This window comes from Topomyia yanbarensis, chromosome 2 (assembly GCF_030247195.1).
Source record: "Topomyia yanbarensis strain Yona2022 chromosome 2, ASM3024719v1, whole genome shotgun sequence".
Taxonomy (NCBI): Eukaryota; Metazoa; Arthropoda; class Insecta; order Diptera; family Culicidae; genus Topomyia; species Topomyia yanbarensis.
Window position 1 is genome coordinate 5637736 of NC_080671.1, and position 23122 is coordinate 5660857.

General features: G+C 39.5%; 3 protein-coding genes across 6 annotated transcripts in view; all 3 read right to left on the reverse strand.

Annotated features, from left to right (window-relative positions):
* The window catches only part of LOC131682369 (uncharacterized), a 256096-nt gene that overhangs the window by 138442 nt on the left and 94532 nt on the right, over positions 1–23122 (reverse strand). The window lies entirely within an intron of this gene.
* On the reverse strand, positions 5010–6413 carry LOC131678408 (uncharacterized). Its single transcript, XM_058958555.1, has one exon. It carries the CDS (start codon positions 6411–6413, stop codon positions 5010–5012), a length of 1404 nt encoding a protein of 467 aa, XP_058814538.1.
* Positions 6551–9961, reverse strand: LOC131678409 (uncharacterized). Its single transcript, XM_058958557.1, has one exon. The coding sequence runs from the start codon at positions 9959–9961 to the stop codon at positions 6551–6553; it is 3411 nt and encodes a 1136-aa protein (XP_058814540.1).

Sequence of the window (23122 nt, forward strand, 5' to 3'; positions counted from 1 at the left end):
ATTTGAGCCAAAAAAATAATGATATGTATCGGAATACACATATTTGTGTTACGTCTAGTGGCCAGCGTTGTCGGGAACCGAGCTCGAGGGGTCTTGGGTCCGATATGCTACTCGCAGACACCGATTATATCCAAAAATGTACCGAACAATAAACCACCGAATATTTCACCAAAACCGCATATCACAAACGGTAGGAACTCTTCTTCCACGAAATTAATTTATTTTCTATAAATGGAAACTCATTTTATTGGGAATTAATGGAGATTTCCATTATGGAGAAACTTTATTCCAGAAACGCGTCTGGTCGCTAAGACGGCTTGGGATCTGAATGCTGACTGTAACAATCACCGCGCGCAATTGTATATCCCCAAGTATGAAGATCTAAACCCACCTTAAGGCTCAAGTTACCTCAAGGCTTGGTAGTATGCGTAAGAAAAATTGTGTTCAACTTTGCCACCAGATTATCCATTTAAACCTTTTCAAAACTCTAAAAGAAGAATATCAGTCGATTTATTTGATCATCACGATTCAATTCATGCAAAATACCTGCTGGAAAAACCATCGGCTTAGCTGGATGGTGCTTTTGAAAAAGTGGCTGTGATTTTTTATCACACTACCACACCGAGCTGGGGTACGCAACACAACTGCGCAATGAAAAAACCACAGCCACTTTTTCAAAAGCACCATTTAGCTAAGCCGATGGTTTTTCCAGCAGGTATTTTGCATGAATTGAATCGTGATGATCTAATAAATCGACTGATATTCTTCTTTTAGAGTTTTAAAAAGGTTTAAATGGATAATCCGGTGGCAAAGCTGAACACAAATTTTCCTACGCACACTACCAAGCGTTCAATTCTAACACATGCTTAAAAAAGGTAACTTGAACCTTAAACATAAAAATTATATCTAGATCAGTTGTCTTAGCTGCAGTAAAATGCGCACCTAAACATAGCCGCCACCTTGAAACAACGTTTCAACTACTACTTCTACTATTGCTATTTCTACTACAATACTAATATATCAAATCAAATCTGTCAAACTTATCACAATACAAATACATAACACAATATAAAAATGCATAAAAATTATTCAGCAAATCCCGTTGGTTCATCCACCTCATTGTCCGCATTCTCCAACGCTCTGTCGATAGTCGCTGTCATAGGTTGTTGGCAGGGCCCGTAGCCAGGATTTTGTTTCGGGAGGGGCTTAAAAATTATTGCATAAATGTATTAATTCTGATGACTTGAAACAATCACTGGAAACTGAACGTAATTATGAAAAGTTCTTAGTGAAAACAATTCCAAAAATAAGACAATAGACACTAAAAACTCTAATAATATGTTGCCTGTTACAAGAAAGGCTATAGTGCATCGACGAATTAAATTTGATTATTTTTGATTTACAAGTTAGAAATTTCTCTAGTTACAAAAATGAATAGTCAAGAGCTCAAAGTATTAAGGGCTGCTTGAAAATGCTACGCTGCATGCTACGCTGCTTGAAAATGCTACACATTCGATACACCTTTACAATTTGTAGAAGACGCTAAATTGGAATGAGTAGAAAAATATCCAAAAACCCGTCTCATGAAACTTTACACGCATTTGCTAATCAGAAGAACGAAACCAACGTCAAGGTTGTCCCCATGAATAGGAATATATCAGTGTGAAATCAAAGTTTACCGTTGCAAAGAATGTCCGAACAAAGTGAATGTCGAAATTTGCTTCAAATCTTCTGATAAGGCAGGCGATTTGTAGATGCAGAAAATAGGTTCAACTCCTATTTTCATGATCAGGTTTCTTTCTACTATTACTAGCTCTTTGACTTCATCCGAAGTTTGCGTTAACTCGACTTTATGAAATTTTCAATTTAAATGATACTGATCATGTCGTAATCAAAACAATCCTGAAAAAAACACATGTTTTTTCATTTGACTCTCATAGGTAATGGGTTAAAGACTATCTTCGACAACATTATCAGGCAACTCAGAATAACTATCTTTTTATCTATTTAAGTTGATTCTTTTTAGGTACTTTCTATATCATTGTACTTATGAATTAAAAATATCGTAGACTGATTTTCCTAGATCCCTAAAACTATAGTAAAAGTCAAAATGTAAAGTGAGTGCAAAAACTACTGATTTCCCTACAAAGCAAGAATGCCTTAGCTCTATTGACTTTTGACAATCTTGCAAAACCGTTGTAACTTGAGAAGATTACCTAGATTAAGTAAATATTATATTTGAACATTTTGGTTTTATTTATTTATTTGAAGGTTTTATTTCGGAATTCGTGGGGTTTTGGACAATGTCAAATATATATTTCAATGATTTAATCTACTAATGGAAACTACCCAGAATTTAATCTACTGAGCGAAACTGCTCAGAATCTATTCACAAATCGAAAGAAAATTACTTAGCACTGATTACTCAATGCTTCTAATTTACATAAAATTTGGTAAATATAACATTGATGACACCACCAAAATAACTAGAGACTATAAACATAGATAATAATTTCAGCATCACTTGCTTCCGACACATGGAAGAGAACACATCGCACTTGCACCTAATTTGCCGAGGCTTTCTTTTAGAGTTGTCTGTTTTAAATTACAGCAAATTATCCGTCTCCTGTAAAACTTTTGCAAAACTCTTTGCCAATTCATTAAACAAATATGAACACTAATCTGTTTAGTAATAGGTTTGTTTGTGAATAAAAATAATTAGCTCTTGATTTTTTTCAATCATCATCAAGATTGGAAGAGATGTATGATTTCTTGAAGAAAGTTGTAATGTTTGTCTGATTACATGTTTGTTTTATCACTATTTGGGAAAAAGTTTCAATTAAAGTTGTTGCACCTAACGCAACGAAGACGAAATGAGAAGATCAGAGCGCAATTCGGAAAGAACTCGTGTTGAGTGTATAGTAAAGATAGAAGAGTGATCTTGAGTCGATTTAGATTGGTTGATTTTTTCCTCTCTTTGCTCTCTTATTTAAGATTATCTCTCTCATTTTATTCCATGACGAGCAAAAACGGAACGAAAGACTGTCACATACTTAAGACATGAAATCGAAACTGTTATCCCAACTTATTGACTTATAGATTCAATCAGTCCCAACATTTTAGTCCCTCTTCGTGATTGCCTATTATTTTACCACTTTTTGCCCGGTCCACTTTTAAAAGAATTTTTTTTGCACGTTTGTCGAAGATATCACGGATTTACGTATTAACAGTGTATTAGTACGGAACGAATTACTCGTAACAATGAAATGAAGCGTTAATAAAAATGGTATTGCGTTAAAATGACGCGAAATGAAAATTCTATTCTCGGCTCAATCGTTCTCAGATAAATTGAAATACTTTTTGTGTAGCGCAGAGTAGTGTACAGAGAACAGAGTGTACAGTGTGCACTGACCTAATACAGAAATTCAAAATTGTGTGCAATTCAAAAACTTATCATTTAAAAATAACAAACTGGGTCGTGGGTCTTTTATATATTTTCTTTTTTTATTTATTTATTTATTTATCACGCACATCAACAGGCCGTACTCGGCCCCAATGATGGAAACTTAAACTAATTACATCTAAAAAACTGCAGGAATCGATTTCTCAATGATATTCGAGACAAATGAAAGTCGAACAAGTGCGACACACGATTGAAGAGGCGTTGTAGTTCCGTGATAGCGGCATTAGCTGTTTGAATAGTTCGTCGAAACGGCACTCTCAGAAGAACGTTTCCGCGTAACGTTCTGGACCTTGCTTGGATGTTAACTCGCTCTAGTAAATCTGGAGAATCGATGCGTCCTGACAGAAGATCAGAGATGAATAAGGCTCTTGCAGTTTCTCTACGACTTATGTAAACAATAAAAATAATATAACGAGTTTATGTGGTTGTCCTACAGATCTCGCGCAAGCGCTTAGCCATTGCACGTGGAAACCTGTTTACGAGGCGAGGAAATATTTTTTTCCTCACCAACTATGTCTTGGGGGGGAGTAGTTCATTTCTATCTCGCTATTGTACATTTCCGTGTCATCATCGTAGTTGCTGCCTTTATGTTCGCGAATATCTTCCTTGCTTTTCGCCCTCAATAATTGCCCTTCCAAATAGATTCCATTTCTCCCAAATGTGACATTAATCTGCGAGTAAGCGGTATCCGATCTTGTAGCGGAACATTCATTTTCTCATAGTCCATATACAGAAGGATCTTAATTATAGCATTGTCACACACAACCTTGTGCTTTAAGTTGTGCGAAATGAATGGTTTCGTCTGCACTAATTTGTTGAGCGCTAAATGTCTGCCATGGTAGAACTGGATAGAGCCGGTTTCCGAAAGTCTAATCTCTATTTACACCTTCAGGATGCGAATGATCAATAATTTTATAATCACCGCATTTGGCTGGAGCACCAATTCTTGCTTCTGCTAATCACTAATCTCGACAGATTATTACAGCTACAATTAAAGTAACAGTCTCTTGTATTCTTCAGACAAGGCACACAATATAAAAGTTACTTTTTTGTTGTTCGCTTCGCACTGGCTCGAGCAAAAGCATAAAGCACACTGAATTTCGTGACCATTGCCTTCGGTGGTTAGAAATAGCCTTCTTTAACTTTTTCTCAATAATTTGTTCAAACCAAATAAGCAACAAGTTTTGTTAAAAGTCACCGGTTTTTTAAATTTATTTTTGAAAAATTTCGGGGGGGGCTTTAGCCCCCTAGCCCCCCCTCTGGCTACGTGCCTGTGTTGGCACAATTGCTGATCATCCGCAGGTAGGAGACATATTTGTGAAGCTGGACGTTTGACAACTCCGCTACACGTTCGAAGAACAACAACGCGCACGACGCCATCCTCTCCAGGGTTTGCTTCGATTATTCGTGCTAGAGGCCATCTTGTTGGGTGCAGTGAATCATCCCGAAGAATAACCATAGTGCCGGGCTTTAGTGGTGTGCTTAATCTTCGAAAAGGCTTTGAATCTCGCTGCAACTCCTTCAAATAATCGCTCCTCCATTGGTGCTAAAATTGTTGTGCTTTCTCTTGCAGTCGCTGAAACCTGTCCAGCCGGTTGAGTGGAATGTCCCGCAAATTGGGGTCCGGTATTGAGTGAAGGGAGCAACCAATGAAAAAATGGGCTGGTGTTAGTGCAGAAAGGTCACTTGTGTCTTCCGCCAAAGGTGCCAGAGGCCTCGAGTTCATGCATGCCTCGATTTGTGCTAATACCGACACCATTTCCTCGAAATTTAGCAAGGAATTCCGTAGCTGCCGTTGTAGATGACGCTTCGCAATCTTCACCGCCGACTCCCAAAGTCCACCGAAATTGGGTGCTTTCGGAGGAATCAAATGCCAACGGATGCCTTCCGTCGCGCAGGTGTTAGTAATGTGATTCAGCTCCGATTGGTTTTGTAGACGCCTGTAGATCTCATGCAGCTCATTCCGTGCGCCGATAAAATTCCTCCCATTGTCGGAATGTATGTGCGATGGTTTTCCCCGACGTGCGATGAATCTTCGTAGTGCCGACATAAACGCTGCTGTCGAAAGGTCTCCCACAAGCTCGAGATGTGTGGCTTTAGTACTGAAGCACACAAAAACACAAATGTATGCCTTTGTGGGTGCTGCTTTCCTATGAGGGGCTCGCAGGTACACAGGACCACAGTAATCAACTCCAGTATTGCTAAAGGCTCTGCTTGGTGTTACCCGTGCGTAGGGAAGCTGGCCCATAGGCTGTTTAACAGTAGGATTGGTTCGCGTGCAGTTGTAGCAACTTCTGATGATTCCATGCAACAGTCGTTTTCCGTTTACTGGCCAGTATTGTTCCCGAATAACTGCTAGCATTAGTCGCGGTCCCCCGTGAAGAAGTTTGTGATGGTAGTGTCGAGCCAGTAGTTTGGTGAAGGGATGATTTCCGGGTATTAATATTGGATGTTTGCTTTCATATGGCTCATTAGAATGCTGCAGACGACCACCTACTCGGAGCAGTCCTTGCTCATCTTGGAACGGGTTTAAAGCGCGTACAGTGGATCTTGGCGAAACGAGTTTTCCAGTGTGAAGATCCTTGATTTCCTGTAAGTATGACTCCGACTGAACTAACCGCAGGAGTAGACCTTTTGATCGTTCCAGCTCCTCCACCGTCAAAGTAGCGTTCAGGCATGAAGGTTGACCAAGACGACGCGATTGGCAATTGCGTCGGAAGCGAGAAATCCATGCAACTACGCGTAACATCTTGTTGAAGTGCGAATATCGAGTGAATATTGCGTTGTATTTTCCAGAGCACGTTGCCCCGGCCGCCACCGTTTCCCTCTCCATCAGCTCTTCTGGTACTGGCTCCAAAGGGCTTTCACGTGGCCAGTTCTCCTCCGACTTGCTCAACCATTCCGAACCGCTACTCCATAGCTTGCTTTCCAAAAATGCGTTGACGTGCATTCCTCTCGAGACAAGATCCGCAGGATTTTGTAAGCCAGGAACGTGTCTCCATGTGGCATTGCGCGTTGTTGTTTGGATTTCGCTGACCCTATTGGCGACGAATGTTTTCCAGTGGTAGGGTGGGGCTCGTAACCAATTTAGCACAACCGTTGAGTCCGACCAAAAGTGAACCGAGTTGATTTCCATTCCGAGTGCTTGGATGACCTTGTTGTATAAACGAGCGGATAGCTGGGTGGGGCGCAAAGCTCTAATCTTGGGATGCTGAGTCGCTTCAGCGGAGCAACCCGGGATTTTGATGATATTAATTGTACCTTAACCGTTCCGTTCCTGTCCACTGTGCGGGCGTAAAGGCAGCAGCCATAAGCAACCTTGGAGGCGTCCGCGAAGCAATGAAACTGTGTAGATATTGCATCCGGGAGAAAAACAAATCGATCCACCTTGAAGCACGATAGTTGCTCTATTTGAGGTCGAAAGTCTTCCCATAGTTCCTGTAGATCCTTAGGAACTTCGTCGTCCCAGCCGATGGGAATAAGCCACAAACGCTGCATAATTATTTTTGCTGTTATTACAACTGGTGAGATTAATCCCAATGGATCGTATAGCTGAGCGATGCATGACTGAATTTTACGCTTGGTGAGTATACCATCCCTTTCCTTAATGCTGAGATTGAACCTTAGACAATCTGACTCAGGCTCCCATATGATGCCCAATGTTTTAATCGTTTCATCTGGATTGAACTTAACAGAAGACTGGGTCCCAATTTGATCCGAGGGTAATCCTTGAAGCACTTCTAGCTTATTGGACGTCCATTTACGCAGTGGAAAACCGCCACCTGCCATTAACTCGCTCATTTCCTTCCGCAATTCTATCGCTCCTTCCACCGTGTCATCGCCTCCAATGAAGTCATCGATATAGTATCCTTTCGAAACCAGCGGCGCTGCTTTGGGATAATGCTGCCCTTCATCCTCTGCCAGTTTTATTAGCGTTTTTGTAGCCAAATATGAAGATGGTCCTAGTCCATAGGTAACGGTGCAAAGCTGGTAGGTTTGAATTGGTTCCGAAGGGTCAAATCTCCACAGAATTTTCTGTAAGGGTCTGTCGTCAGGGTGTACCATCACCTGACGATACATTTTTTCAATGTCGCCTACCAATGCAACAGCGTATTTTCGAAAGCGAATGACTATTTGCAGCAGCTCGTCCTGCAACACCGGCCCAACTAAAAGCGAGTCGTTTAATGAATTGCCAGACGACGTTTTAGCTGATCCGTCGAAAACCACCCTTAATTTTGTTGTTGAACTGGATGCCTTCAGCACTGGGTGATGCGGCAAGTAAAAACTTCTCCTCGTCTGCTGCTCTCCATCCGGGACTGGTTCCATGTGATGTAGTTGCAGATAGTTCCTCATGAAACTATGGTACGCAGTTTTTAAATCTTCATTGTTTTCAAATCGCCTCTCGAGCAAATTGAATCGATGTAAGGCAGCTGATTTTGACTCGCCTAACATTTGGCCAATCTCCGGTTTCGTCGGCAAACGAACGATATACCGCCCCTGCTCGTTTCTGGTTGTCGTATTGTGGTAAAGTGTTTCGCAATCCTCCTCTTCGATGGACAAAGGTTTTCTATCGGCCATTTCCTCCACCTCCCAAAATCTTTCCACCAAGCGGTTCAGCGATTCGATGCTAGCACAGTTCGTAACAGTGATTCGAGAATGTGGTTGAAAGGAAGAAGCTCCAGCAATAACCCATCCAAAAACAGTTTCCACCACTAGTGGCAAATTATGTCCCAAATTAATCTGTCGGTTTGGCCGAAAGAAGGAAAAGAAGTGCTGTATTCCGAGTATAATATCCACCTCCCCACACACGTTAAATTTCGGGTCCGCCAATGACACGTTATCCAGGATGTTCCAAGCATTCGTATCGATGTTGTTGAGCGGCTGTTTCGATGTCACCTTGTTGAGCACTAAGAATTCCATTGTTACCGCATAGTCCGAGAGTCTGGATCGTACCTCTGTTGTAACCATTTGGGTGCATTTGATAACGCCCGTGCCAACACCATGCACATTGATATCCATTTTCCGTCCCTTCAAACGCAGCATCTGAGAGAGCCTTTCTGTCATAATGTTCGACATTGAACCACAATCCAGCATAGCTCGCGCCAACAGTTCATTACCGTGTCGATCAACCACCTTTACAACCGCCGTCATCAAAAAGGTGTTCAATCCAATCGCTGCAGTATTTACAAGTGTTGAGGTCGATGCGTTCTGGCCGGCGGCTTTCCGATCGAGCTCAGCTTCCCGTGATGCCGATGCAGCTAACGTGACTGATTTTGTTGTATCCTTCGAGCTAGGAAAACCTGGATGGATAATTGTATGATGCTTTCCTTTGCAGGTACGACATCGGAATTTTGATGGGCAGTTCTTCACAAAATGATCGGACCTAAAGCAGTTGCTGCACAAGCGATTTGAGTTTACCAGATCCAACTGCTTCTCGTGTGACATCTTGGGAAAATCCTGACATTCAACTAACCGATGATTATGCGAGCAAGCTACACATTTAAATACGCGTTCTTCTGCAGCTGCATGTGCATACACCTTTGCTGGGCCAAGTCGCTTGAATGGTTGCGCCGGTATTGGTGTTTGCGATGAGTGTGCAATGTTGACCTGCAGCGATTCGAGTACCCGTGTCCTTCGTTGCAAAAACTCGATAAGCGCACCATAATTTGGATCCAAAAGAGTCGATGCATGATCTTCCCATAATTTTAATGTGGCGTCATCTAGACGTGAACAAAGCAAATGCACCATAATCGTGCTCCAACTATCCACAGGCTCTTGTAGCTGTTTTAAAATTTTGCTATGTCGTTCGAATGTGTCGATCAATCCATGTAGGGCGCTAGCTGATTCTCGCTTGATTTTCGGATGATCCAACATGGTATGCATGTGTCGTTTCTTGAGAAGGTAGCTGTTTGAGTAACGGTCAACCAAAATTTGCCAAGCCACTGGATAGTTCATGCAACTAATTGTAAGGGACTCGATGAGTTGGGCGGCTTCACCTCTAAGTGCTGCCCGGAGATAATGAAACTTCTGTACGGTTGAAATTTCATTCGATGAATGGATCAACGCCATAAAGGTGTCGTGAAACGTCAACCATTGATTATAATCTCCGTCGAATTCCGGTAGGGTGATGGTTGGAAGCTTGACTCCAGGAGCATACGATGAGTTCGATTGCTGAGCACGGTCGGCAGGAAGTTGCTGTGATGGCGCATCTGGTATTTTCGACAATAAAGCTCCCTTCACACGAAAAAACTTTGTTTCAAATTTCTCGCGCGTGGACATGTGTTGTGATTCGGAAACGAGCGATTCCTCGTGGCATTCGATGTCTGTTTGTACTTCCTCAAACGTACTCCAAAGTTTGTCCATGCTATTGAGGCGAAGGTTGATTTCATGCCGGTCTTCTTCACTGTTGCAGCGTTCTGAATAATCCTCGCATCGATCCAGTGAGGCGAGAATGTTTGTTCGCTTCTGCTCGAGTTGTCTGATCTTTTTCTTCGTCATGGTGGTGGACAGTGTTACTGGACCAAGGCGAAATTTCCCTTAAAACAAAGATCCGGTAGAGACGTACGGAGAGAAGTAGGATTTTGGAATCACACTCACCTTTTGTAAGGCGGAATATGCCGTGTATGTTTATACAATCCGGAACAAACGATCTCAGCGACGTAAGCAGTCCGATCCGAGAAGATGATTCAGTAGGTAAATTGCCTTGAATAAAGACCCGGTAGAGACGCTAACCAAGAGTATGTTGATTGGAACCGCACTCACCTTGCTAAAGGCGAGATATGCCTTGTATATTAAAATACAGCAGCTCCAGCTACATGCAATATAGCCCGGGAAGTAGTCTGTTACCTCCAATGGAATTTTGGGAATGGGATTCAGTCCTTAGCCTCATAACCAGTGACAATGGGACACGACGCTCCAATTGTTCGGTACAAAATGGCGACGATTCTCATCAAATAGTAGCATATAATGGGTACAATGTCCAGAGCCTTTGGGGTCCAAACGCCGGGATCCTGGTCACGGCACCAATTTTGTGTTACGTCTAGTGGCCAGCGTTGTCGGGAACCGAGCTCGAGGGGTCTTGGGTCCGATATGCTACTCGCAGACACCGATTATATCCAAAAATGTACCGAACAATAAACCACCGAATATTTCACCAAAACCGCATATCACAAACGGTAGGAACTCTTCTTCCACGAAATTAATTTATTTTCTATAAATGGAAACTCATTTTATTGGGAATTAATGGAGATTTCCATTATGGAGAAACTTTATTCCAGAAACGCGTCTGGTCGCTAAGACGGCTTGGGATCTGAATGCTGACTGTAACAATCACCGCGCGCAATTGTATATCCCCAAGTATGAAGATCTAAACCCACCTTAAACATAAAAATTATATCTAGATCAGTTGTCTTAGCTGCAGTAAAATGCGCACCTAAACACAAAGTTTTGAAGGGACCGAATCGTAGCGATAAGCAGAACACGATGGCAAACAAATCTATGTCTGGCAAGCCTTCTGCGAATGTGGCAGAATGATTCAACTCACACATTACATTCATTTGGGACTGTCAACGGACAAATCTACTAAAACAAAACCCTTAAAAATTCTGCATTTTGAAGTGTCACGAATGCCTGGCACTGATATGGTCGGATTAAGCATCTTGCACTACACCCGGACCGGTTTAGACTGGTACGGAACAAATAATGTTTTTTAAACTTTTAAACATAACTCCACAAAACTGCAAAAAGAACGATTTCTTGCCTTTGTCGCTAATAATATCTTCATATATTTTAAGGTTTTTTTCCACACAAACTTCCAAATTGGTGCCAACTTACTTGGCTGGAAGCGTCTCAGAGTAGTTGTTAAATTTGCAAAGTGCACCGCCAAATCGAAAATAAGGACGTGGTCCTACGCTAAAAATCAGTTATATATATCTAAAATTAAGCATGGAACTATGAAATATACATCCATAACGATACAACCGCGAGATAAAAACAAGCTTTCCTTGAAATATTTTTTTTTAAATAATTGGCCTATAGGGAGAGCCCTGTGCGGCATCGATGGACCTTTGATCTTTGCCATCATGACTCGATAAACATTATCCCAAGGATTACCGTCGGTTTATTGGTGCAGCTTTTTAACCAGTATGTTTTGCTCACCGCTTAAAAGCATTTGTGACCGCTCGGTATACTACGTTTCCCGCCTAGATAGAGTTTGTTTCGGTGTTGACTTGCTGAGCGTGTCTTCTGGCTCTGAGACAAGCTTCGCGGAGAGTACTTTGTGTCTCGTTCCAGCAGTAGGTTGGACGTCGACTGTCCCTTGGCTATAGTTTTCTAGGCATTGTTGTATCCCATGACGTTGAAAATATTTCCACCCCCTGTTCGGCATTCATATTCTGAGCAACGTTGTTTATGCAGAGGACCTCGACTAAAAGGTCCTTGTCGAAGGCTTTCTCTCTTCAGATCTCGTTCGTCGTATTGACGTAGGGTTCCGTTGGCCAATGATGTAATGAACCGCTTGATGGTCACTGTGGGTGTACTCCTCACTAACTCTTCTCTTCCGCGCTGCAGAACGTTACGACGGTTATGGATTCCCGTCCGTCTTAGCGGCATGAGTTCAAGTTATACTTCCAGCATTTTCAGTGCTTTCAGTCGACTTTTGTTAGTCTGCTCTCCCTTGCCACTGGTCAGGCAATGAAATCTCCACCGATGACAAACCGACCTTTTGTTGATTAGTACGTCCAGCATCACATTGCACTGCTCCACTGTTCATCATGACTGTGTGTAATAACTCACAATGAAGATACTGTTGATTTTGGCGCTCTTGAAACCTTCGAATGAACGCTTGACCTCTTTATGAACGAGGAATCTGTCCATAACTCGTATCGCAACCATACCTACACTATTCGCCACCCAGCTGCCGCTATAAGGAGGAACTCAATACGGCTCTACATTAATCAAAACGTCACATTTTTTCAGCTGTCACATCATCTGTAGTAAGTAGTCGCAATCTTATGATCCCATGGTTACCTTTGCAAGCCGTTCATGGGATTCCGTGTTCAGCGTATATGAGCGTAAATCGCATCCTTAAGCTTCTGGGAGAATATTGGTTATGCTTGTGTCTGGAATACAGATAGTTCCAGGATGATCATGGACATACTTTCAATTCAGTACCTCACTAATCTTAGTTCTTCGAATTAGTCTCTATAAATATATACCACATTCATATATTATAACCACGGATTGCCTATTTAGATCTTGAGACATAGACTCGAAGAAGCTGCTAGATGACGTAGAGCATCAGTAAATTGTTATCGCCCGTTATCTTCTAAAAATAAACAGATGTCTGATTTTTATAGAAAATTTGTCAAGGAAACAAAGTCTAGAAGACTGCAAAACGATCTGATGCTTGTGGAAGAAGTTATTAACCCATTTATGCCCATGTTGTTTGTGGACAACAACGTTTTTAAACAGCTATAACTTTTGATTAAGGCGAGATTTGCTCACAAAAACAAGTAAGGCTCAATAATGTTATTATTGCCTTTAATTTGAGTATGAACAGTTACAAGGATCCGCTCTAGAACTGAAGTTATTTCAATTAGTCTGATTGGATTCCGATGGAGCAGTGCTACCAGGGACAGTTTACGTTAACGACGGAAAATGATTTTTTCATATATCTTCGTTATGGTGCAATATTATTGAAAACTGGTAAAACTTATCAATTTAGACTGTCGTTGGCTATGTTTTCCACGTAATTGGACTATTGTAATTATTCTAGGAGAATTATATTGAGCATTGGAAGGTAAAAATTGACCAGCTTCTAGCACTGCCATGGAAGCACCTATCGTTATGAAAATAGGCTTTTCGTGTTTCTTGACCCAACCGTTTTCAAGGAAAAATAGTTTTGAAAGCCTACATGCGCTAGAAAAAAGTTGGGCATGAAAGGGTTAAGCAAAAACCGATGGACTCCCTGAAGATTGATGAAAATTTCACTTTTCATAGCATCACTGCTTCTGACGGTTTTATTATATACAAAATTTTTAACTTTCTCTTATTATGTACAAAAGATATAGATGGTATAGATAAACGATTTAGATACGTTAAGAGAGGATTACAACAAAATTGCGTATAATTGGACAACCAACAGCAGTGGTGCTAGAAAAAATGAATATTTTATCAATCATCAGAGCATCAATCGGCTTCTGCTTAATAACTTTTTTCTCAAGCATCAGATCGTTTCGTGGATTTTCGAGACTTTTTTTCTTTGTTAAATTTCCTATAAAAACCATATAACGATTTACTTTTAGGAACTAATGGGCGACTCCTGGAGGAATTATTTTGTAAAAGTTACCTTTCCCATACAAAATCCCATGTAAACTTTAAACAGTGGGCGCAAAAATATACACGGAGAACCAAAATTCAGCTCAGATGCGAAAACCTTAGTTGATTTTCTGAATTTAATTAGTTATTATTTAGGACAACTAAGCAAATCCTCAATTTGCTGATTTTGATTAGTTGTTTTCGATCCTCCTGAATAGAGCTAAAATGCTAGTTGGAATTTCTATTTTTTCTGTTGATTTGGCGAGAAAACGATGCTGTCACTTTTAGCGGAGACACATTCTTCATCTTCTCAACTATAATTTTTGCTGATTTTAGTACTATTTTCTGTTGGTTTTAACCAATGTATTCCCTAAAATCAGTTCTTTTTTGCTTTAAAAACATCTATTTTTAGTTGCATTTCTAATACAAGTATACTAATTTTAAAAAAGTTGTTTTGTTCAATCTAGGTTTTTCTTTAGTTGATTTCAACAAATATCATTTTTGAGGTTAAACCATTTTGTTTTCAAATTTAAAATCTTTCGTAATTAAATTTAGAATGGCAATATTTTAAATATAAGAAAGCTTTGGTTGAATGTAGCGTTTTTTTATTGATTTAAAAGAATATAATTCCTGCTTTTAGGAGCTTTATTTCTACAATGATTTTATTCAATTGGAATTTGAATTGATATTCAAATTTGCACCAAAAATCAATTTCGATTGATTGGTCTTAAAAGTAGGAATCCTATTGTTGAAAAATCAATAGAGAAAAACCAACTTGATCCACCTAGCAGAAAGATGAGACGTTTCTTACATACATCACTGTTGGATCATTCATTAGTTTGCAGAACTCATAAAAAGTAGGCACTCAAATAAAGCAAGTCCTGCGCGAATAAAACCATGTACAAACTGAAAAATTATATAAAATCAATAAAGCAAATGAAATTTAAAACATCATAAAGCAAAAAAAATCAATTACATAAAATAATAAATAAATCATTCTTACCATAAATAAATCAAATTAGTTCAGCTTATTAAATGAAAAATAAGGCATTATTTTTTTTTTTTAATTAATAGAAGAAATTAAGTTATATACATTGACATTAACATGAATGACTGAAAAAATAGTAAAATAATAAAATGAAAAAACTGAATAAAATGTAAGAATTACAATGCAAAAAATGAAAAGAGTAACATAAAATAAGTAAAATGGATTATATTAATAAAATGCATTAAATGAATAAACCGATTAGAATCTTAAATTTCCTACTTCTGTATGTATTCTTTTAAGTATTTTCCTGTGTGATACTTATAGCAGTCCCATTTGCTATGTAAGTGAAACTATTATGCATATCGTGACAGTTTAATCATATCGATAATTACTTACTATATAACTAATCATGTGCCGGAATGATTTCGTAAAATATTCGATCCTCAATCAGAAAAAATTCTCAATAAGTCGGTTCATAGGCTTTCAGGAAAGTGGAAACGTATACCTAGTTTCATTACAAATGAAGTGTCAATGAAGTTCGCAATATCTCCAAGGTCATTGACTGCATACACATCTATACTGGAAAATGATACACAAAGTAAACAGTCCTACAATAAAAAATATTTTGTACTTATCTGATGAATTGGGATATCATAGGTCGATGCACGTCGAGTAAGTTGTTCTAAAATATAAGTTTATTATGAAAACAATGCATTGAAAAGCATTTTGAAATCTTACCAGTAAATCTAGTTTTCCTGCATATTCGTTAGGGTGGGGCAAAATGATCGTTTTTTCAGCACAGCACTTTTTTGGTTCCTTTTGGGGTCCCAAACAACTGTGCAAAATTTGGGGTCGATTGGTGTTGACCCGGCGTAGCGCATTGCGTTTGAAATTTGTATGGAGATTAGTATGGGAAAACCTGCATTTTTGCATTTTTAATTCTACAGACTACAAATCTTTCTTTAGTATGCAAACAAATAGATAGAAGTGTAGTCCAGGATATGTTGAACAACTTTGCCGAAGGATGTATAGTGTTAGAATGTCTCTAAGCCAAGTTATAGCTGTTCAAAGTTCGATACATCGAATTAAATGCCAAAAATCACTTTTATTGCCAACACTGCCGGTGTACCAATGATATTTCATATAGCATTCCAAAATAACATTATATATTTTAGTTTTAACACATTGGTATGTGTGGATGAATTATTCAAAAGCCTTAGCTCAATTTCATGAGCGTAGGTAGTGGAGCAATATGGTTTAGTGAGGGGGGATTGGGGGGGGGGGGGATTTAATATGTAGAAATTCGAACTGAAATGTTGTCGAGTTGGAATGTTCAAATGAATTATTTCAAAACAATTACACAATGTCCTACGCATAATAGTAACGATGAAATAAAACATACTGTATCCCTTTGCCTTGACTTCTATCAATAGAAGTTACGTTACAGACTAAATTAACTGATGTCGAGTTGATATGTCAGAGGATTATATTTCGGTTTAATACGCATTATGATTTGAAAGTGCTGTGCTCGGCTGATGTGGCTATGATTACGTTTTTCCATATAACAATGCCCCACCCTAATATTCGTGCGCTAAAGGAACTGTAATAGCGACGAACACCTTCCTACACTTTTTGCGCTGTTTTCATCCAGTAAAGTTCAACCGGAAATGAGCCGAAACTCTAACTAGAAACGGTTGTGTCACTGGAGCCGGAATACGAACTGGAACTAGCCAGGATTCCGGTTACAGTTTTTTTACAGGAAACGGTAATTTGCGACGGGCACCCTAGAACTAGCGATGCCACCCAGTTAAACTCATTCCGGAACCGGTTCGGATTTCTGAATGGAGTCAGTGTGGTTTCCAAATCAAATGCAACAACCGATTCCGACTCAAATCGGTTTCAGAATCGGTTGTTGCATTTAAGCTGGAATCCATACTGGTTCCATTCAGGATTCCGAATGAAATTCCGAATGGTTTGACCGGGCAGATGTTATGACATGTATTCATATTAAAGACGTTTTAAATGTTGCGAAGACATTTTTTTGAATTTCCATGAATTTTTTTTCAGTATTCTGGCTGATTTCTGGCTCAAAATCAATAATTCCTGGAATCCTGGTCGTTGAAGACAAATGAAAATATTTTTTTTATTAAATGACATTTGAAAAATATTGCTCGTATCCCTGCCTAAAACAGATTCAACAGCCTTCCGGCCGTCGACATCTATTTAAACCTGCCTGGTAGCCGTTTCGTTTACTGGGTTTCCAACTAATTATTTTAGAGATACCAGATTGAATGGTAAGTATAGAACATTGCATGGAAATGTATAACCTCACTTCCATGGACTAAGAAAATTTTTGATTCCGCCCAGTACAAGAAACTTGATTTAAATTCTAACACCATGTAAACAAGCTCGCTGAATTGTCATTTTTTCGACGATTTTTACTCATATGACGTCATCTTTCACTTTCCCTTTTATTTGCATCACAAATTCTACAAACCTGTAAATAGCCACAAATGACAACAAAATTATTGAAACAGAACAGTACTGTCTTGATATCCTATTATATATCTTATGAATATAAATATTGTTGTTTAAACACATTAAAAATGTATTGTCACAGGGATTGTGTCTCCTAAATAAGCCAGTCGATTCCTTTGTATCCTCCAGGGCCGTCGAGAGCCGCGCCGGGCCCCGGGGTTCGAAGTACTGACGGGCCGTACCACATATGACTTCTTATTTCAACATCGATTAGAGGAACTATACAAATGCAACCGTTTCAATTAAACTATTTTTTATGAAAATTATTTATTTGATACGATTCAATGCGTTAGCTTACCAGAGTCGTCAGTATTTTAAATAAGTAATAGATGAAAAAATAAAAATAATAAAGGAATATTTGTTTGTGGCTGGCCATTAGAATGACTTGCGTCCGATTTGCCATTGCAATTGGAAACCTTTTTTGCAACATTGCCATACAGTCCATATCGCCATCGTTCATGCTCCCTTGACGCACGTTAATGCTACCATCGTTAATGCTGCTCAGAATCCGAGCTTAGAAAAATTGACATCCCTTCGTGAGCTTGAAAGAGAAATAAAATTCTATTTATGCCCGCCGCGATGAATCGAAGGTTTGTTTGTTTTCCTCGTCCGTCCGCTCTGAGATCATCAAGCAAAAGTGCACCAGATATAGATTATACAGTTCAGTTATGCTCGAAAATGTAAAAGAACTTCAGCCTTCAAACTGTCCACATAATAACAAATGAATGCTTTGGTTTGTGAATGAATTTATATTTCCTCTGCACTCAACCATTCGATTCTGCATAAAATTTCAGTCAGTTTGGAAGTGAATGAATGAGGGAAGCATTGAAACTGAATATTGAATTCAGCAAATTAATCAGAAATAGGCAACTGAATGTAAAATTTCGCACCACTGATGCTGCCTTGTTTCTCATTGTTGGTACATGTTGATGATTTTGAGGCACTGGATGCAGCTATTGCAGTTGTCACTATGACCTGAACGAATTTTCTTTATTGGTTTCTGAACATGGTAAAATCGGTTTTGGAATCAGTTGTTACATTTGCGCCAACATTCAGAGAGAAAACATTCCGAATGCGATGAATGGGATCCAACAGCGAAGTCTGCTGTTAGAAAGACTGAGACAGAGAGTTGTGAGAGAAAGAGTTTCAACTTTTGGTGAATACTAATAGGTAGAATAAGTATCTAGTTCAATTCCCACATTTTTCTGCATCAAATGTGTACACTGGAACCTCTATTTACGGACCAAGCCAAGGGTTCGTAAATTGAATTAGTTCGTTTTTTGGGATTTAGATCGTAAAAAATTCGCTTCACATTCTTATCAAAATTCGTTGGTTGAGCAACATTATCGATAACCCTAACAATATGGGTATTTCCGGAACGGGCTTGACAAGTACATGATGAAAATGGATATTTGGCACCTTTTTGAAATCCAGGATGGAGACTTCCGATTGAACAATAATCTCGATAACCCTAACAATTTGGGAATTTTTGAAACGGGCTTAATGAGTAGATGATAGAAATGGTACCTTGGAGCTATTTCAAACAATATCTGTATAAACTATGAGGGTATTTTTAAGCGGATTTGCCGAGTAGATGAGCGATGCCCTTTTGAAGGCCAATATAGCGTCTTCTGGTTCAGAGAAGTTTTCTATAATCATATCATCCGCATCACAAATCAATATACCTATATCTATTCTATGATTATCTTTTTTCGAAAATGTCAATATTTTAGGTTATAGAGATGTCTTAACTGGAATTCACCATCTTGGTTTTCAAAGTGGCTTCATTCATTGATTTTCGTCATCTACTCGTCAACCCCATTCCGAAAATATCCAACTTTTATTAGTAACATTAGCTAAGAATATGATAAATTGTAAACAACTTCATACTGTACACTTTGACAAACACTTGCGATAAATGAAACCAGAATGGTTCTATTGCACTGTTGAATGAATCTAATTGGGTTACGTTCACGTACTTCAGAAAACCATTGGAACGATTGGAACGTAGTTATTATTATTGAGAGGGAAAAACCCGCGGGAGTGGATTTTCAAAAGCTCCTTCTCCCGTATGCACAAAACCTCTATCTTTTAGGTATCAACATTTAACAAACAAACCAAATGATACAATGACTAACACTAAACACTGCTTAAAATAAACACTTCTTAAACTCTATCTTACATAGGTAAAGTATTAACATTAACATAAAAAATTGGCTAACACTATCAGGTTTGGGAAAGGGTGCGCGAAAACAATTTTTTTAAAGAAGTGCGAGACAAATTGAAGTCAAAGACATTGTAACATTGATTGAACACTACACATGCTACTGACGGGTTCATTTTTGCCATAATTAGTACGAGACACTGGAAGACGGACAAAAGAGTAGGAACGAAGGTTTCGGAGGCGAATATCAATGTTGAGAAGACGGAGTAAATCAGGGCAGTCAATGCGAGACAATAACAGATCAGAGACAAAAGACGCTTTGGTCACATTGCGGCGTAAAGATAGTGTTTCAAGACCAATGAGGTTGCAACGATCTTCGTATCTGGGCAGATTGTAGGGATCGCTCCAAGGCAGGTGGCGCAGCGCAAAACGCACAAATTTACGCTCAATACTCTCGATGCGTTGAATGCTGTTTTTGTAGAAAGGAGCCCAAACAACGGCGGCGTATTCCAGTGTGGAACGAACGAGCGAGCAGTACAACGTTTTTAAGCACTGTACGTTAGTGAAATGCTTAGTAACCCTAAAAATAACTCCTAGATTACGCGAAGCCTTAGACGAGATAAAAGCAATGTGATCCTTAAATGTAAGCTTTGAATCCACAAGAACCACTGAATCTTTCACTGTAGTTTCTCTTTTTAATTTGTTTTGCAAGATAGTGTAGTCAAATGTTACGATGGAGCGTTTTCGTGCAAACGTAATCACAGAACACTTCGAGGCATTCAAAACCATCCTGTTAGTCATGTTAGTCACCAATTAGCGAAAATGTCTAACTGAGATTGCAAAAACAAAGCATCAGAATAACTTTTAACTATATGGAATAACTTATAATCATCGGCATAAGACACCTTGAAGCACTTAATCAATGAATCCAGATCGTTTATGTATAGAAGGTACGCCGGACGTTACGTCGAAGGATGAGGGTAAATGATTCCCGATTTTAACAGACATTTTACGGCCTGACAAGTAAGATCGAAGCCATTGGTTGATTTTATTAAAGGCGGTCGACAGATCGGTGTATATTGCATCAGCCTGCAATCGATCCTGTAGCGAGCGAGCGATAAATGAGGTGTAGGCTACTAAATTAGTGCAAGTAGATTGCCTGGGAATGAGACCGTGTTGAGTTTCTGAGATGTATCTAGAACAACAATGTGTCAAAAACTCGAGAACGATGAGCTCCAATAATTTCGATAGTGCACATAAAGATGCGATTCCTCGGTAATTGGGAACTTCGCTTTTGGATCCTTTTTTATAAACCGGAAAAACGTAAGATTATTTCCAGATGGTAGGAAACACTCCGGAACTTAACGATATATTGAAAACGACGGACAGAGGTAGGCAAAGCGACGACGAGCATTTTTTAATGATAGATGATGGGATTCCGTCAGGTCCAGGAGTGTTAGAACACTTGAGTTTTGTGCAAGCTTTTTGTACAATATCGGAAGATATCGTGAAATGAGGTCCAATACTAGTCCTACGGGGAATGTTGTCGGCTGCTGCGGAGACTTGTTGATTATTAAGAGTATCATTGGTAAAAACACTGCTGAATTGTTGGCGAAATAACTCACAGATGTCCGGCAATGAAGTCGCTTCTAAATCACCCAGCGACATAGAAGTGGGTAAACCTGACTCACGCCTCTGTTCATTAACGTAATTCCAAAACTTTTTTTGGATTGTTACGAAGGTGGCTCTGAATACGATGAAGGTAGGAATTGAAGAGAGACTTATTAAGTCTCTTGTAACAATGATTTAAGAAGATTCTGATTCTTTAGCATATCGGTTCGGTATTTCGAAAACTTTTTTAGAGCTGACCTTTTGGCCAATTTAAACTTTTTTTAGTGTACGATTCGACCATGGAGGATATTCACAGCCATGATTGAGTTTTTTAGGAGTAAACTGGTCGATAGCATAAATCAGTACGTTCGAAACAATTTCAGCCGCTGCGTTTGAATCAGATTGTGGCAAGATTTCATTCCAATTGATACGAGACAAGAAAAGGTGCATTCCTCGAAAATCTGTCTTGCGATAGGCATATGTCAGTTTCTCAGTGGTATCTTCGAATGTACAAGGTACACATTTTCGGAGAAAACAATGAAGAGCAGGGTGGTGTTGGCATAGTTTAACGAGAGGAGCTGGAGCACGACAAACGGCAAAGTGATCGGAGAGCTCCTGGCTTCCAAAGCAAAGATCCAAAATACAGTTGTTGTCATTAGTGACGTCACATAGTTGAACTAGCCCCGCGGTGCTGTAACCGTCGTGTAGCTGAGTGATACACGTGTTAGTTGATGAGTGTGATGAGTCTGGGTACAGAAATGATGTATTATTGCGAACCCAATTAATGCTGCTAAAGTTGAAGTAGTTGATTGTAATATATTTGCAGTGTCGACAGAAACAATAAACTTCATCAATTAAATTAAAATAAATTTAATTCAGTTAAAAATGCGGGCCCCCAAAACGGACCCGGGCCCCAGGGTAGTTGCCCCCCCTGACCCCCCCCTCTCGTCGGGCCTGGTATCCTCATAAGCTTTTTTCATGGTTCAAGACCAATAGTCGTTCGAAAACTAATCAATATTTTTCTGCTGAATTGAAGAGTTTAAATTTAAAAAATAGCAGTTTCGCAATCTTGTTTTTTTCGCATTTTATGCTAATTTCCTGTGAATAACTGAAGCCAGTCAAAATTACGACTCATTTCCCGTTTGAATTTACTGGGTGATTTGAGGTACTTTGTAGTGCGGTAGACCCAGTTAAGCTCAGCCGGAAATGAACCGGAATTCTGGCTGGCTCCAGTTTGTATTCCGGCTCCAGTGACACAACCGATTCTAGTTAGAATCGGTTGTGTCTCTGGAGCCCATGGACGAACTGGAACCAGCCAGAATTCCAGTTCATTTCCGGCGGAACTTTACTGGGGAAATGACGGAGACTACCTAATTATTCCAAAAATCTGCAGCCTCGCTGTAAAATAGTAACATATCAGCAAATCTGGCATCCTTTAATCAATACAAAAATCTGCCATCCCAGTTAAACTCAGCCGGAACCCTAGCTGGTACTAATTCGCATTCCTGCTCCATTGCACAACCGATTCTAGTCAGAATCAGTTGTGTCACTGGAGCCGGAATACGATTTAGAATCAACCAGAATTCCGGGTCATTTCCGGCTGAACTTTAGTAGGTTTGAGTATAGTTACTATATGCATACCCTCTAAGAACGGTTGGTTTCAAAATCGTCCAATGAAGGACGTTCGTTGGACCAATTTGGACATCGTCCAAATAACCGTTCAACGAACGTCCATCGTTGGACCCGTGTTGAACGATTTTGAAACAATTTTTTGGACTTCTCAGTGGGTAGTTAGACGGACACAAAAGCCGGAAATTTGGCAGATTTATTTCAGGAAGAAAACAATGACATCCCATGCAAATCTTCAAGCTCTACCTTAATAGTTTCATTGTTGACGTTTTGAGTAAGCACTTGACATGTACGTTAAGCGAAACGAATCCGAAGATATGAAGTGGTTTCATACTTGTGCGAATATCTTTCGCTGTTACAGAAAATATATTGTTTATTTTCGTTTCTCCATGTTCGATAACACAAGGAAAGA

Coding starts and splice junctions, on each gene's coding strand:
- LOC131678408 (XM_058958555.1), bottom strand. CDS start 6,413: ATGCACGTCAACGCATTTTTGGAAAGCAAGCTATGGAGTAGCGGTTCG.
- LOC131678409 (XM_058958557.1), bottom strand. CDS start 9,961: ATGACGAAGAAAAAGATCAGACAACTCGAGCAGAAGCGAACAAACATT.